At 38.6% G+C, this 18,143-nt stretch overlaps 1 protein-coding gene across 1 annotated transcript in view; it reads right to left on the bottom strand.

Annotated features, from left to right (window-relative positions):
- Positions 1-18,143, bottom strand: part of LOC307152116 (putative flavin-containing monoamine oxidase A) — a 54,831-nt gene that overhangs the window by 3,962 nt on the left and 32,726 nt on the right. Inside the window, exons 10-11 of the mRNA XM_079860516.1 lie at positions 14,232-14,318; positions 2,636-2,736 (exon numbers count right to left, since the gene is read on the bottom strand). Of these exons, the coding sequence (XP_079716642.1) occupies positions 2,636-2,736; positions 14,232-14,318 (188 nt within the window). The remainder of the gene's footprint in view (positions 1-2,635; positions 2,737-14,231; positions 14,319-18,143) is intronic.

Below are 18,143 nucleotides of genomic sequence, written 5' to 3'. Positions count from 1 at the left end.
CCATTACATAAATGGACATTACATACACAAATAATCAATAAATTCAACAAATCAATCAGTAAACAAATGCATGAATACATTTATATAAACAAATATTATATATAAAAAAATAAAAAAATAAATAAAAAAAACACCTATGTACATTAGTACCAACATTCAGACAAGATGAGAATGATTCTGACTTTAGTTTTGTCCACTGGCTGACTCTCGTAGTTTGTGGCAGGCTGTCTCTCTCTCTCAGGATTTATTTAGTTTGAAATGACGTTACACAAGTTTGCTCTTTGATTTCTCTTGAAGTATATCAGGGCCTTTATAATTTTACAGAATCTTGTCGTGCACTGCAATTTAAGAACGACTGCCCTTGTGCTGTGCCAGAACTCAGAGCAGGCTGTCTCGAGACATCTTAAATGGGATATTTTAGAATTGTGTGCAAGTGTACCAGTTGTTAATTCATATTTTAGTCCTTTTAATTATTCACATCTAATATGAATAACTTCTGTAGCTAGAAAGAATGGACGGAGATTTAATGCATGAAAGAGTCTTGTAGCATCTGAGAGATCAAGAGCTTCAAGATCTCGTCGGGAAACCCAAGTGGGTCAAGGACAGATTACAGCCCTGTTTCAGAAAATGTCTCCATTGCCCGCACAGGTACCAGAAAGAATGGGAAGTCTGTACATGCCTCAACCACCTTTACATGATGAACTCATTCCTTTCCCTAGGGATTTAATTCTATTATGGAAATTTCCCCACGATTCCAGCCACCGCACGCTCACGCTTTCTCTCTTGCACGCTCTTTCTGTACGTTCTCCTTGGGCGAGCATTAGTTCAGCCCTGTCAATCGCTTAACCGGCCCATTTCAAATAGCTTTTGAGACGTTTTCCCCTGAGAGCGCTGTCCTTTTGGCATCATGCAAGTCATGCATTCGGGTAGCATTTGCACTTCAAGGTAAAATGGGCTTACTACTCTCACTTTTATCTTTATCTGCAGCTAATGTCTGCTAAGTCAATGAGATCTCCAATTAAAGTTCACCCAAAAATTAACATAGTCACTATTTACTCTTCTTCATGTCTTTCCCAACCTGTGTGCTGTTTTTTTTTTTTTTGAAGAAGAAGAATTTTAATAATCCTTCTTTCAATATGTATGTACATACACGGACAAAAAAAGTGAAAAAATAAAGATTAAATATGATTATTATTAAACATTATTATTACAAAATTACTATTTCAAATAATATTAAATAATAGCATAAATAAATAGTATAAATAATAATAATAATAAATGAAATAAATTAAATTAATATTAAAATCTGTTTTGGTGCCTGGACCACAGTTTTTTTTGTTTTTTTTGTTTAATAACAGGCTGTTATTATTATTATTATTATTATTATTAAATATTCTAATAGTACCATAATATGTTTTGGTACTAGGATCTAGGGTTATCACAGTACCAAAATTCCATTAGTAGGTACAAATACCAGTAAAATGTCACGATTCTCTGTACCAATTTCCGTCCCATAGCAGAAATAGTGGGAACTATTTTATTTATCTATTTGAAAAAAAAAAAAAAAAAAATTATTAAATGAAATGAGTGAATAATACATTTAAACAGCATGTAGCCTTCAAATGTTTATAAGTAAATACTGCTTATAAAAGATCAAGTGAAAAATTAGTAATAAAATCAAGGACAAAGAAAGACAGGTCTATTAGTTTGCATTCACACTCTAAGGATTAATGCATTTTGACAATGCAGTATCAGATTGCGCATTTAAATACAGTTGAAAATCCAGAAACTGTGCAGTGTACTTTGCAGCATGAAAAACAAAACTTTAATTCAAATGTGTATGGGTTATAAACACAAAGCGATCAAAGAGCGCTCCCTTTATAATCACTGAAGCTGTCAATAACTTAGGCTATGTTCAGCGCCTGCTTACTGAGATTTACAGTCCTGCAGAAACTCGAAAAAGCTGCCTTCACGGCACAATGAATCTCTTATTTACATTGTGTTTACCCTTTGTTGGTAATAATGAAAGGATTTGCAAGCATGCAGAGCTAAATCGCGCTGTGAACAAAAGGTTTTGAATGATTGAGTGGCCACTGCATTCACACACTCAACAGCTATGTCTGTGATGCAGTTTTTTATTTTGCAAATATTTACTGTCTGCTACAATGATCAATGCATATCATCATCACATTTTTTAATTTCAGTACTGACCTGGTACCGAATTAATAACAGAATTGAACTAAATAATAATAATAATAATAATAATTATGATTATTATTATTATTATGTGGTTGTGGCACTAAAAAATAGAAAGTGGACTAAGACCTGATCACAAAAAAAATGAACCAAAATGAGATCTGAGCCACTTTTATTGGCCAAGTTTATTGATCAAGTTTTTTCACTCCAAGACCATAAAAGTAACCTATATGACTCATGTTCAGTATTCAAAGTCTTTAGAAGCCTAAATAACAGTGGGTTTGGAACGATATGAGGGTGAGCACATAATGACAGAATTTTCATTTTTGTGTGAACTATTCCTTGTAGGACAGAGGAAGTGGTGAAATGAGGGATTGGGGTTTTGAAATAGGCTTTGTTGAACATGAAGGGATTTGGCCAGTGTAGTGGATTGGTTTACCTGCCGAATGGCTTTCGAAGACTGGGGTGGTAATACGTTAACATCCCGGGGGTCATTACATTCACAGGACAGCCTCCACTATATTCCTCCTTTGCCCAGTCCTGAAAAAACAAGACAACAATTAACATTTTGCAGCAGTCAGCGTCAATGTGAAATCTAATTCCGGGCTAATAAATGATCTGAGAAACATTTACACTCTGTGGTTTGATGTAGCTTGTCCTTTATTTCTTAGAAGAGACAAATTTATTATGCAGGTGCCTTTTGTATTGACACTAACAAAACATTTAGACGTCTGGCAGACAACATTTGGCAGAAAGTCATCTTGTTTCTCTTCTCACTGAGCAGGGTACTTTTATATTAATGCAGCTTCACATTATCATAAACTCCCTACAACTCCCTATTTCTCACTTTTAATAAGGTCACCTTAATGAATTCTGTGTGGATTAGACTACATTTAATGAACAATTATTCATTATTCACCATTAGAGCCCTGTAGCCTTTCTTCACGAAATACCCTGCTGGCATCTTGGTAAATGTTGAATGTTCTTAAATGCTCTTGTGGATTTTTGAAGGTAGTTGAAGCAAAACCCTTAAACAATCCAAGCATGTTAACTTGTGAATGACTTATGTATAAGATTTTATTAGAAGGTTTTGGCATCTCAAACAGCTCTATTGGTAGTATGCATCACCTTTCTACGAAAATATGAATAACACAATTACAGTTAACAATTAGCTTGATACAATCAGCTGAATACGAAACACAGATGCTGTCTCCACACCACTAGGTGTCAATATAAGTCTAAGACAACTGTCCAGCACAACATAAAGAGCAGAAAAAAATATAGGGTTCTTCTCAATACTCAAAATGATGCTTCCTCATTTCCTCGCTCCTACGTCCTCCAGCCTGTGACTCGGAAACTGATCAAAGAAAGCCATCTTGAAGGACATCTCAATTTTCTGCGAGGAACAGGAGGCTTCCAGAGGAGCTGAGCGAGGATGCACAGGTCTATCCTATGCAGAAGTCTTTCTTGTTGAGAAACCTGACGCACATACTAAGGAAGCGAGGACGCAAACATTAGAAATGAGAAGCACCCATAGACTGCAGCTTTGTTCGAAATCACCTCCTATTCCCTTAAATAGGACACTATTTGAGGGGACAGCCATTTGTAGTGGTGTTCAAAACCATAGTGGACGTCATCGAGTGCACTTATTTAATCCCACAATGCACCGCAATAATGAGTTTAATAAATAAACCTAGCACACATTGTGTTTGCAAATGCATGTTAAGCTCACTTGCAGAGATGCCATGAACCGAGCTGCTCTAAAAACAGCCACACGCATGCAAATGAACACAGTGCCGGTTTTCACTCACACGGCACAGCAGCCTTTGATTTGATAAACACTATTTGATAAGATCTAACGCTATTTCAGTTTTATATAGATTAAACACCATCTGGAGGTTTTCTGAGTTGATGCACCTTTGCTTTCCACAATGCACCCATAAGCCCAACACAAGACATCTCAGGACTCTCTGAGTTGAAAAGATAGTATATTTCCTTTCTCAGTAGCAGCTCATTGTAAAAAAAGGCCTTGCCATCAGTAGTCCTATAATTCTCTCCTGCCCTCTCCATCCACAGGTCAAGAAGTAGCTTAAGGCTATTCTCCTTTTTCACTTAGAGTGCTAAAGTGGCCAGACACCGCTTTTGCACCAAGGTGGTAAAATGTTAACATTCTGTTGAATCTGATGGCTGTCAAACCAATGTGCCCGTTTGTCAATCTCCATTACGCCTTCAGCACGGTCTATGTCGCCTTTTTACCTCTATGGGGGAATACATTCCCATTTCTTTTGTGAAATTGTGCTTTTTAGGCACAGTGGAGGACTGGTTTTCAGCTTTGGCCAACTAGGAATAGAGGTGGCTGCAGAGATTTCCATTTCACTTGACGCCTGTGGCAAGTGTCACATGGAGGCTTGTCAAAGCCACAGAGGGAGTTTGTACAGAGGTGATGAACTCTAGCACGTCTTAACAAGTTTCATGCCTGATTTTGGACAATTTGTGTTATATTCACATGCTGACTCATTCAGTGAGAACAGAAGCAACGAACTGAGAGCTTTGGCATTTGGATCCTTTCAAGACTGAGATGTTTTCACTGTCAATCTGTCATCCATTCATTTTCAAACCGCTTGTTCAATATAGGGTCGCTGGGATACTAAGCCTATCTCTGTATCCCGGGAGATACATGATCACATAATGTATCAAGTGTTGGTGGAATTGAGTAAATTTGAAAGAGTACTGGTTAGGATGTACATTTTGAGTATGAACCTTCTAATTAAACACTGAGCCATCAAAATGAGTAGGTCTTTCTAAAAAAACTAAAAAAAAACACTGGATCTGGCTCAGCGTGGCTTCAACAGGAACACGATGAAGACGAAATAAGAATAAACAGGCTTTAATAGCAGAATGCATACATAAGCAAACTTAGCTAGTGCGTTAATGAGAACCGACAGGAAACAGAGAACAATGAGGAACTAAATACACAGAGCTAACGAACATGATGAATGATAGCTGGTGAGATGGTACTTAATGATGGCGGGAAACTCAGACATGGGAAAACAGGAACTAAAGAATACAAACTAAAAGTCCATGAAAACAAAACTAAAAGAATATGACTGTTACATTTACATACTGTGTATGAAACATTTCTGCAGGTCTGTCTGAATGACATTTGTAATATAATTTCCTTATAATTTCCTTAACTTACTTATTTGATCATTAAATTGCCTATTTCTTTGCTTATTTATTTACTCAATAATTTGTTTTATATATGAGAATCTTTTTCTATTTTGCTAGCAAAGGTGGAGTGTATATTAACAAATCAGGTAATTTCCCGGTAGTGAGGTAAAAACATAGCCTAATCATTCGTGTATCTGACTTTGAGTATTCCATTTATTATGTCTGTTGTGATGTTTATGGGAAATTTATGGACACATATCCTCTCATGCCATTACAGCATGTTTACTGTAGGACTTCTGCAAGAGATGAAAACACATTTTTAAAGTTTCTTGGGTCAAGAAAGAGTTGGAGTTTGCGATATTTCCTCCTCCCTATAGACCTTATGCGCCAGAGAAACGAGGGTGTTGCCATCTTTAGAATATTGTTTTTTAACTTCCGTTTTGTGGTCGCTCTGTATATTTCTATGACATTGCTGTCCAGGAGTAATTCGCTTTTGAAGTGGATTTACTTAATGTAAAGTTAACGAAAGTTATCATGAGGACTGTAATGTTTAAAGCAGATGACTAAACAAATGTCAGTCGACCGGGAAGATTTTAAAACGAGCCGTTCATTAATAAACACGCAAAATCGCTGTGAAAATACAGACCGGAAGTCAAAAGACAACGAGCGCAGTGCTGAAAAGGGGCGGGGCTACATAAGGTCGATAGCTCTCGCGAAAAGCTCACTCTGTCTGGATACACGTAAATGCACATTAAGGACGCTTTCCTGTCATATACCCTATCACATGTGCACTTCAATAAGCCCAAAGAACGCATGTTAATGTGTTTAAATGCCGGGAGAAACAGGGGTAAGGGGCAAAAATCGAGCTGTGTCAATCGGTTTATGCTTAAGCCTTTTATGACTTTACTCCAATAAAGGAAAATGGGTAAACGCATTAACATGTCCACATGCATTGTCAGCTTATTCAGCATAATCGGGTTAAGAATGTGCACCTAAACGCGCTCACTTATTTCCTGAAAGTGAAAGCAAAAACAGACTGAGCATCTGTCGCTGCATTAACGGGGCATTCTCTCAGAGAGGATGATCAATCTACCTTAAAAAAAGCTGATGACGGTTAATCTGAATTTACTGGCTTAATATTTCTCTAATGGACCATACTTTAATGACAGTGAAAAAAATAAGAATGCATTTTTCTTGTTAAACAAGTTTTTGAAGTCAGCGTTTGAAGCTGCTTTTGATTTTCAAAGATGACTGATTTGTGCTGTGTTTGGACCTAAAACAGTTATTAGGCCTATATAATTCTAGCGATATTACTATCAATAATAATAATAATAATTTGTAATTGTATTGTTTTTAGTGTTATTAGTGTCATTAAAAGTTGTCGCTTTGCGTTGACCGCGTCTCAGCCAAAAAGCTGCGCTTGAACACACCAAAATGACTAAAGGTGACTGCCAACTAGTATGTGCGTTCTGCGCCTGCGCGCAAGGAAATAACTATCTATATCAGCAAGTCAAGTCAAGTCAAGTCAAGTTTATTTATAGAGCGCTTTTCACAATACAGATTGTATCAAAGCAGCTTCACAGTATTAAATTAAAATAATACATCAATGTTTGTTTCTAGTGGAAAACGTCCACGTTTGGTAATGCTGATCAATAGTATTGTTGATTGATTAATTAAATTAAATATCCCCAACTGAGCAAGCCAAAGGCAACAGTGGCAAGGAACCGAAAAAACTCCATCAGGTGACCTAATGGAGAAAAAAAAAACACCTTGGGAGAACCCAGGCTCAGTCGGTGGCCAGTTCTCCTCTGGCGTCTATGAACTAGAGGTCGGATTTAACTGTAAGATTAAAAGTATTATATGAATGCCTGGCTGAAGAGATGCGTCTTTAATCTAGTTTTAAACTGGGAGAGCGAGTCTGAGCAACGAACAGTATCTGGAAGACTATTCCAGAGTTTTGGAGCTAAATGTGAAAATGCTCTCCCTCCTTTGATGGACCTAGATATCCTAGGTATGACCAAAAGCCTTGAATTTAGTGATCTTAAAGAGCGCGATGGATTATAGGGCGATAGAAGATCGGTTAAATAGACTGGAGCTAAGCCGTTTAGGGCTTTATAGGTCAGTAGCAATACCTTGTAATTAATACGGAACTTTATAGGTAACCAATGTAGTGATATGATCATATTTTCTTGATCTAGTAAGAACTCTAGCGGCGGCATTTTGGACTAACTGTAGCTTGTTTATTAAGGATGCAGGACAACCGGCTAATAAAGCATTACAGTAATCTAGTCTCGATGTCATGAATGCATGAACTAACTTTTCTGCATCAGAAACTGATAGAATGTTACATAGCTTAGCAATGTTTCTAAGGTGGAAAAAGGCTGTTCTTGTAACATATGAAATATGATTTTCAAAAGACAGGTTGCAGTCTAGTATAACACCCAGGTCTTTTACTGTAGAGGATGAAGTAACAGGACATCCTACTATGTTAAAGTTGTAGTGTGAGAGGTTTTGTGGGTGTTTTTTTGAACCGATGATTAGTACCTCTGTCTTGTCTGGATTTAATAAAAGAAAATTGCGCGTCATCCAATCTTTTATATCTTTAACACACTCTGTCAATTTGGATAATTTAGCGTTTTCATCTGGCCGTGATGAAATATAGATTTGAGTGTCATCAGCATAACAATAGAAACTAATTCCATGTTTCCTTATAATATTTCCAAGTGGCAGCATATATATTGAGAATAACAGAGGGCCTAACACAGATCCCTGCGGCACTCCATAGTTTACTGGAGTTATGATCGATTTTTCTCCATTTAAATAGACAAAATGGTAGCGGTCAGATAAGTATGATCTGAACCAGCTTAATGCTTGTCCTTGAACACCAGTATAATTTTGTAGTCGATCTAAGAGTATTGTGTGATCTATAGTATCGAACGCAGCACTAAGATCAAGTAAAACTAGTATTGAGATACAGCCTTGGTCAGAAGCTTATAGTAAATTCTTTGTGATTTTAACGAGCGCAGTCAGCAGGTCAGCAGATCAGCAGGTATCAATAGTCTATATTCGTCATTGAAAAAGGGACACTGAAAAAAGGACTGCAGATATACAAACTGTACTGAACTTTTAGGTAAGGTGACGTAAAATATGCCTTCTGTCGCTTTTCGCTTTTATTCTTGTGCACTGACTTGTTTGCCAAACTGAACAGCCAATCATAGCAATCTCTCAAACCGACACCCCAATGCCGATTCATCATGCTGACTCAGGTGAACTGCCGCCGACGTGTGGAACACAGCAAAGACTATCCTGACAGACACTCACAGACGGCCAAAGTTGGCCGACTGTCAGATGGTGTGTCATGTCATGGCCCTTAAAAACATTATTGACCAGTTCTACCTTAGCAACTGTTGTCGTCTGCAATTTTCTCATCTTTGGAGAGGATTTGTGTTTTGGCAAGTTTTAAACAAAAATAGAGTAAATCTTATACAAGTTACCCCATGAGATTTTTTTTTTGTTGCTAATTTCCTATGTCTACAGTATGTATAATCTAAGAAAGGATACCTATAGTCATGTGAAAAAGAAAGGACACCCTATTAAATTCTATGGTTTTATGTCTCAGGACATAATAAAAAAGTAATCTGGTCCTTGGCAGGTCTTAAAATTAGGTAAATACAACAACCTCAGAACAACAACATGACATATTACACTGTGGCATTATTTATTTAACAAAAACTAGGCCAAAAAGGAGAAGCCATGTGTGACAAAGTACACCCTTACAGCTTCCATAGGAATTAATTGTGTAAGTAGCAGTCAGGAGCTGATAATCAAATGTCTTTGATTTACTTATCTTCAGCAAGTGTGATCAACTCTATAAAACCAGACGTTTTTGCAGTTTGCTGGTCTGGAGCCTCTAGGTGTGTGTTAAAACAATGCCAAGCAGGAAAGACATCAGCAATGATCTTAGAGAAGCTATTGTTGCTGCAATCAGTCTGGGAAGGGTTATACGCCCATTTCCAAACAATTTGAAGTCCATTATTCTACAGTTAGGAAGATAATTCACAATTGGAAAACATTCAAGACAGTTGCCAATCTTCCCTGGAGTGGACGTCCCAGCAAATTCACCCCAGGGTCAGACAGTGCAATGCTCAGAGAAACTGCAAAAAACTCAAGAGCTACATCTCAGACTCTACAGATCTCAATTGACATGTTAAATGTTAAAGTTTGTGACAGTAGAATTAGAAAAAGACTGGACAAGTACAGTATGGCATGTTTGGAAGGGTTTCCAGGAGAAAGCTTCTTCTCTCTAAAAAGAACATGGCTTAGGTTTGGAAAGTTGCATCTGAACAAACCACAAGACTTCTGGAACAAAGCAGAGATGTTTGGCCATAATGCATAGCGCCAAGTTAGGAGAAAACCAAACACAGCATATCAGCACAAACACCTCATTCCAACTGTCCATCATGCTGATGGAGGGATGATGATTTTTGGCTTGTTATGCAGCCACAGGACCAGGGCACCTTGCAGTCATTGAGTTGACCATGAACTCCTCTATATATAAAAGTATTCTAGAGTCAAATGTGAGGCCATCTGTCCGACAGCTAAAGCTTGGCTGATATTGGGTAAGGACAATGATCCTAAGCACACCAGCAAATCAACAACAGAATGGCTGAAAAAGAAAAGAATCAAGGTGTTGTAATGGCCCAGTCAGTGTCCAGACCTCAACCCGACTGAAATGCTGTGGCGAGACCGTAAGAGAGTTGTGCATAAACACATAACCACAAACCTCAAGCAACGTTGTGAAGAAGTTGTAAAGCATTACAGTACCATAATAAATCTATTGTAGAAACATAAGGAATCACTAAAGTTCTTCTTATCACTAGAAATTGCTGTTAATCAGGTTTTTCTCTTTTTTTTTGTATTTCTTTTGACTGTGAGAAACAATTTCCTTGATTCTTCTTCATAGGCTATACAGTTTTTAATCAGGCTACCTGTGTAATTTAAGATTTTATTTAAAGAAAAGCAGCACAAAAAAATGCAATGTGACAATTCATTCCAGACCTCTTAAGAATAATATCCAGTTGTTGTTGTTGTTTTTTTTTACCAATTTATAAGCAAATTTGACAGAAAATCACATCGTTGACATAAATATCCAATTCATTCCTATGGGTTGTTCTGCTAAGCTTATCTGAATTAGCAACGATCACCGAAGTGGGCGGAGCTTAGCTAAAAATCTATTACCATTTATTAAAACAGCATATTTTTCTTGAAATGAATGACTTCTCCACAATGGAAGATGATTAGTCAGACACTTGCAAATGCATAATACAAACCACCACAGACTCAAATGTGTGTTCCCTTAAAAAATACCTAAAGAAACTGACCCAGGCAGCATGGTAACATTGATACAATGTTGAGTTTTGATCCAAACCATTTTGGTTGAGATTGAAATTTCAATGTTTAAAGTGTGTTGGATCAGCATTGAAATTTTGATGAAAGTCAAAAGCACACATGGGTGAAGACAGTGACATTGAACTAAAAGTGATTTGTAGTTGATGAGCACAAGATCATTCAGGCATGTATCTCTGCAGAACACTTTTGGTGTTTCAGAAACACTGGGTCTCATTCATGAAACACGAGCAGAACGAATTTTTGTGTAAATCGTGTGTAAAGTGGTTCTGGCGTAAATTTTCGGATTCATTAAAATGTTCGTATTTTCCAAATGTTAGTTGGTACGAAAGAAATCTACACCTGGTCCCAGCCACGCGTAAATAGTGCGTTTAACATCCGAACGTTTTGCTCATTAATAAGGCTGCCTTTTAATTCACCGTAATCGGGTACATATTTACACAGCATTTAGAAAAAATATATAGTAATTACATAAGGTTTTTCTTTTTACTTTTATTACGAGAGCCAGTAATAGCATCTGCAAACGGAACACAAGTCCGCAAGTCTTTTTTTATTTTTTTTATTTTTATTTATTTATTATATTCAAGCTGTTTAATCTTTTTTTTTTTTTTTTACAAGTCCGCAAGTTACAAGTGTTGCAGTCAAGCTTCATGTCGAACCATTTTCTTTTCACTTCTGGGACTGTTCGATTAACAGATGAAACTCCATTGACTGCATCTGCTGCCAAGCATTTTTACCTAAAGCATTTAGGTAAAAGCATTATTACCTAAAAAATCCTTTTTTTAGGACCTGGTACGCCACTATGTACGCTTGAAAATAAAATGTGGCGTTTTGAATGAACTTCTGATAATAAAACTTCAATTTCTGCATCTGAGAAATTTCTCTTCTTCATTCGCTTTTGAGAAGACATGTTGAAATCCTTCGTTTCGTGTCATAATATGATGCCCATATATAGTTGTCAGTCGGTTTTAATGGGCGGGATTTATGGTAATTAAGAATGAGCGTGCACGCGCGTCCCATTTACGACTGATTGGAATTCATTAACCCACACACACATTTCACTATCAAATCTGACGTTTACGAAGTATTTGTGAATCAGGAGAAGAATTTTCGGGAATGTCTCTTTACGCGCAAATCACTCACATATTTACTCGTATATTTACGAATGTTTCATGAATGAGACCCACTGTTTCTCAATCAGTGGGGTGTTTTCAAACCACAATGGCCATTTTCAATCGCTTTACCTGATTTGCTCTAATCCACTGGGGGCTTGGTTTAGGGGTGGGCCTTCATGATTTTAGCAAGTCTGTTGAAAAATGGTTGAAAAACATTTATTGTAGTTTGAAATTGGCCACTGATTGGTAAACGCCCATTTTGGTTTTGCATGTGCACTTCTCAGTAATCTAATGCTTCCTCATTAGAGAGAAAACATAGGTGCATCCTATACAGAAGTCTTGTTTGTTGAAGCACCTGACATACTTACATGACTTCTCTAGCACAGTTTCAAACAATGGTGCATCTACCTTATTTCTCTGTTCCTTTGTTTTGCATGCTTCTTTGCGTTTAATTTGTGTTGTTACTCACTGTAATTAGATAGATTAAAAAGTTATTAAAGTGTTTGAATAAAGCATCTATTTTTCTACATTCTTAAAAAATGCACCTTGCTTTAGTAAAATTTATTAGGAATTTCCTGAATAAAGTTTACGCATTTAACAGATTTCTTGAAGTTACACTTGTAACTTGATTATGTTACCCTGCAAACATAAACCAGACAGTTGATGGCCATTGACTTCCATTGTATTTATTTCCTACTATGGAAATCAATGGTCACCGTCAACTTTCTGGTTACCAACATTCTTTAAAATATCTTATTTGTTGTTCAGCAGAAGAAAGAAACTCATACAGGTTTGGAACAACTTGAGGGTGAGTAAATTATGACAGAATTTTCATTTCGGGCTGAACTATCCCTTTAAAGATATTATTTTCATTGGAAAAACCTAAGCTCTTTTATTCTACAGGGTAAACTTGTAACTTGAATGCTATGTAGTTTCACAGAAAATGAACTGAAATATAGTTAATGGCTATAGCTCAGAGGTGTTTGTTTGTTCCTCTTCATGAAGAGTTTAGCTCCAGCACACCTGCCTGGAAGTGTTCATTGATCCTAATGACCTTGATTAGCTGCCTCAGGTGTTTAATTAGGGCTGGAGATAAAATCAGACACCCCTGCCATAGTGCTTTCTTTTTATATTGAAACATTAATAGATTTTAGAAAAAAAAAATGAAATAAACAGAATTTAACGATACTTTAATCGTAGTTAGAATATTTTGTGTTCAGCAACTTTTTTTTTTTAAAAAATGAATCATATTGTGTTTAGTATATTACCATTCTTGAATATGACTGTATGTATGACAACTGAATTGACTTGTTCTTGAGTAACATCATGCTTTCATTTTCAGATTTCAGAGAACCCAAAGGAAAAGAGGCAGTAGTCTGAAGAAAGACAGATTTTTAAAAACCAGAACCGTTGGACCACCTGTAGGTATGACATCAGACTTCTGAAGCCAATTTTATTATTAAAGGTTGAAATGCTTTTGTCCTATTTCTCCCCCTTTCTTTTTTAAAAAATTATCTTTTAATATATTTTTGTCATTGATTGATTGAATAAAATTGACTCAACTGCTGGAAAGGTGTCATTTATATTTAAAAAAAAAATTCACCAAATTTTGAAATGGTCAGGAATTTGTTGACGTACCATTGAAGTGTAGTTGAAATATTAATGTTGTTTCAACATTAACTTGGTACATCAGATGGCAACATTATTTGACATTCCTTTTCAGTTGTATTTTCAGTGTTTCAACAAAATGGATTTAGAATCAACATCACATTGTAACATTGATCAAACCATATTACCAAAGATTATTTTAGTTAATTTCAGTGTTGATTCAACAGCAGTGATGTAGATTCAACATCATAGAGTAACGTTGATTCAATAGCATTACCACTGATTTTTTGTTCAACATTAACTGAGGGTGCAAAAGTGATGTTGATAAAATATCACTTTGTAAAGTTGAATCAATACTATTACCATTGATTTTTGGTTGAAATCTCAACAACTGAGGGTGCAAAAGTGATGTTGATAAAATATCACTTTGTAATGTTGAATCAATACTATTACCATTGATTTTTGGTTGAAATTTCAACATTTCTTCAACATTAACTGAGGGTGCAAGAGTGATGCTAAAGCAACATCACTTTGTAACGTTAATTCAATGTAATTAGCGTTGACGCATCAACACTAACTCAACATTGTTTCAATGATTACATGCTATCTGGGGAGTGTCTTTCATTTTTCAGAAAATATTTTGTTCCTAAATAAAGCTGAAGTGGAGGGTTTTGCAAGACAATGACTATAAATTATCTGACTCAGTGAACATATTGGTTGAAATTCACCACATACCTTTTCCCCATAGTGAATGTAGGTGGATGCCTCCGGGCCAAGGTACTTTACCAGGCTGGCGATGACAGCATCTCTTCTCTCCTCCATCTAAAATGAGAAAAACATTAAAAAAATTGTTTATCATCATATCATAAAAGGCCAAAGCTGCTAAAATATAACTGCACTGTTGTCATTGTGAAAAAGAGTGCTTTAATTGTATTAAAAACTTTACTTGTAGGTAATATATTAATGAAATAAAAGGCCAATTTAAGTGTACTTAAAGAGAGAACACTATGTTTCTGTCACGGTTCATGAATTCACTGACTCTTTCTCGTGCTGTGTTTGTGTGTGTGTGTGTGGGCGTGGTCGCTGATCAGCCGCTGATTGTCATCAGCGCCAGCTGATTCTGATCAGCGATCTCTATTTAGTTCATGGTCTTTCGTCCTGTGTTTGTCAGATCGTTGGTGGATATATTTCTGTGCGGCCTTCGTTGGTGTTCCTGGTTCCCGTTTTGGCCTGATCATCTGATCTGAGGGAGTGCGCATGGACCCTGACAAGGTTAAGGCTGTGATGGATTGGTCAAGTCCAGATTCCCGTAAGGCCCTACAGAGGTTTCTGGGGTTTGCCAATTTCTATCGGCATTTTATTTGCAACTTCAGCCAACTAGCCGCTCCTCTGACTGCCTTGACCTCCCCCAGAACAACGTTCAGGTGGGCCGATACAGCCGAGGCTGTATTCACTAACCTCAAGAGCCGCTTCAGTTCAGCTCCCATTCTGATTGCCCCTGATCCATCACGTCAGTTCGTGGTGGAGGTCGACGCGTCAGAGGTGGGGGTAGGTGCAGTTCTATCCCAGCGTTCTTCCACAGATGACAAGATGCACCCTTGCGCGTTTTTGTCCCATCGTTTATCGCCTGCCGAACGTAACTATGACATTGGTAACAGAGTTGTTGGCAGTCAAGTTAGCGTTGGAAGAATGGCGTCATTGGTTAGAAGGGTCGGGGGTACCTTTTATCGTTTGGACCGATCATAAGAACCTGGAATATATTAGATCTGCCAAAAGACTCAACTCCAGGCAGGCTCGATGGGCACTTTTTTCGGTCGCTTTGATTTTTCACTCTCGTACCGCCCGGGGTCCAAAAACATCAAACCCGATTCTTTATCTCCTATTTTTGATCCATCCGAACGCCCGGTTACTCCCGAGTGCATTTTGCCCGAGAAGATAGTTATCTCCACACTCACATGGGAGGTCGAATCGAAGGTCAAGACGGCCTTAGAAGGGGTAACGCCTCCGCCCGGTTGCCCACTTAGTCGTTTGTTTGTGCCAGAGGGGGTTCGGTCCGACGTTATTCGATGGGGTCACTGTTCCAGCGTAGCATGTCATCCAGGGGTAAATCGCACCAGTTTTTTGGTCAAGCAACGATTCTGGTGGCCATTAATGGCTCGCGACATTCAGAGTTTTGTTTTGCTCGGTTTGTGCCACTGGTAAGTCTTCCAATCGACCCCCAGATGGGTTACTCCAACCGCTGTCTGTCCCTTCGAGACCCTGGTCCCATATAGTGCTAGATTTCACAACCGCCCTCACACCCTCCCAGGGTAAGACGGTTGTTTTGACCGTAGTGGACCGGTTCTCAAAGGCGGCTCATTTTATTCCCTTGCCCAAATTACCAACTGCCAAGGAGACAGCAGTGGCTGTCATAGATCATGTCTTTCGGTTACATGGCCTCCTGACAGACGTGGTTTCTGACAGGGGTTCCCAATTTGTGTCCAAATTTTGGCAGGAGTTTTGTAGATTACTGGGAGTGACTGTCAGTCTATCTTCGGGTTACCATCCCCAAAGCAATGGGCAAACTGAGAGGGCCAACCAAGATCTTGAGAGAGTGTTGCGATGTTTGGTGTCTAAGAATCCTTCCTCCTGGAGTCAGCAACTTTCATTGGTGGAGTATGCCCATAACTCCCGCAAGACTCTGCTCCAGGTGGGGGCACGCACCAAGGCTAAGGCCGATCGCCACCGGTCAAGGCCTCCCGTATACGTCGTGGGTCAAAAAGTGTGGCTTTCTACAAAAAACATTCCGCTCCGTGTCTAATAAGCTAGCTCCCAAATTCATTGGCCCATTCACTGTCACCAAGATCATTAGTCCGGTGACAGTCCGCCTCAAACTTCCTCCAGCGTACAGGATAATTCATCCCGCCTTTCATGTCTCCAAATTAAAGCCTGTTTTTCATTCTCATCTTAATCTGCCAGTCCCGGTTCCCCCACCGCCGCGACTCGTAGATGGGGAACCTACATATTCGGTCAATCGTATTCTGGACTTGAGACGGAGGGGACGTGGATTTCAGTATCTGGTGGACTGGGAGGGTTACGGTCCGGAGGAGAGAAGTTGGGTTCCTGTGAGAGACATTCTGGATCACTCCCTTATTGATGATTACAACCAGGGGGCGCTCCTAGGGGGAGGGGTACTGTCACGGTTCATGAATTCACTGACTCTTTCTCACGCTGTGTTTGTGTATGTGTGGGCGTGGTCGCTGATCAGTCGCTGATTGTCATCAGTGCCAGCTGATTCTGATCAGCGATATCTATTTAGCTCATGGTCTTTCGTCCTGTGTTTGTCAGATCGTTGTTGGATATATCCCTGTGCTGTGTGGTCTTCGTTGGTGTTCCCGGTTCCCGTTTTGGAGTTCGTGTTGAGTTCTATCTGCCTGCCTTCGTCTAAGGATCCTGTCTCTTCTCATCACACCACGGGTTCGTGTTGAGTTACTGTCTGTCTGCCTCGTCTAAGGATCCTGTCTCTTCTCATCACGCCACGGATATTCGGGTTGCCCATCTGCCCCCTGCGCTACCAGGGCTCATTGGACTGTGTTTACTACCATCTTCTACGTGTTCATTCAATAAATCTGCAGTTCATTCTTGCAATTGCATCTTCTTTCTTCATTTAAACGTCACAGTTTCTTAACATACTTAAGTACACTTCTAAAATGCAAACTTTGTAACAATGTCAATTAAAGTTTCATTTTAAAGTACATTTAAATCCTTAAATCAATCATCTTTTGACAGCCTTTAAAGAAGGACACTTATTTTGATGTGTTAAAGTCTCCCTGTTGAAGCTGAAAATCCAGTTTTTAGTGTTTATATGTCTATGTGGTGTTTTTAATGTTTTAAAGTGCCCCTATTATGCTATTTTAAAGTTTCCTAATGTTGTTTTGGAGTCTGCAGGTTTACATGCATCAAAGGTCAAAAAACTGTTTAATTTCCGCATAATATACATTTGCACTAGCCTGGATGCCAGCCGAACTTAGCCCCGCCCACAAAATTTTTAGGTCGGGAAGTTCGGTCTGGGCTCGTTCTATTGAGGAGCTATTATGCCCGAACAAAATTGTTCGGACCAATCAAATTGTCAGGGCGGGCTTTATACGATGATGGACAGATGAGCAACGGTAACGTAATCATCCACGTCATCAACGAGCGCTTGGGTTGAATTCAAATGACTGCCGCTGAAGAATTGAGATTTCACGAGTTCACGCTTACAAATAAGTCAGAATAAATGCATATTTGGCGTGCTGTCCGAGGAGAGGCTTCGGGCTCGGTATTCGGCCCGAACCCAAAGTACTCCCCCATATTCCTGGCTGTGGAAGAACAAGCCGAGAGTGAGTGGAGGGATGCTGAAAACTGTCAAGGAATGTTAGACAGTGAATAAATATATGCTTCCTCTCATGCTGATAGTGTAGACCGTAGACGGTTGATTGGATTGATTATTTGAATGTGCTCCTCCTGAACTTTGTTTATAAAACATCATGTGTAGATTCCGCCATCGCGTCTGTTATAGAAGATATCGACAGCGCATTCATTTTAAAAGAGGAACAGAGAACCGCGATCGGAAACATGAATGAAAAACATACGTCACTTACTCCGTTGCTCTGATTGGTTGTAGGTCTA

The sequence above is a fragment of the Squalius cephalus genome (assembly GCF_949319135.1).
Source record: "Squalius cephalus genome assembly, chromosome: 24".
Taxonomy (NCBI): Eukaryota; Metazoa; Chordata; class Actinopteri; order Cypriniformes; family Leuciscidae; genus Squalius; species Squalius cephalus.
The sequence above is the reverse complement of the archived record's forward strand: the minus strand, read 5'-3'. Positions and strand labels throughout refer to the sequence as shown.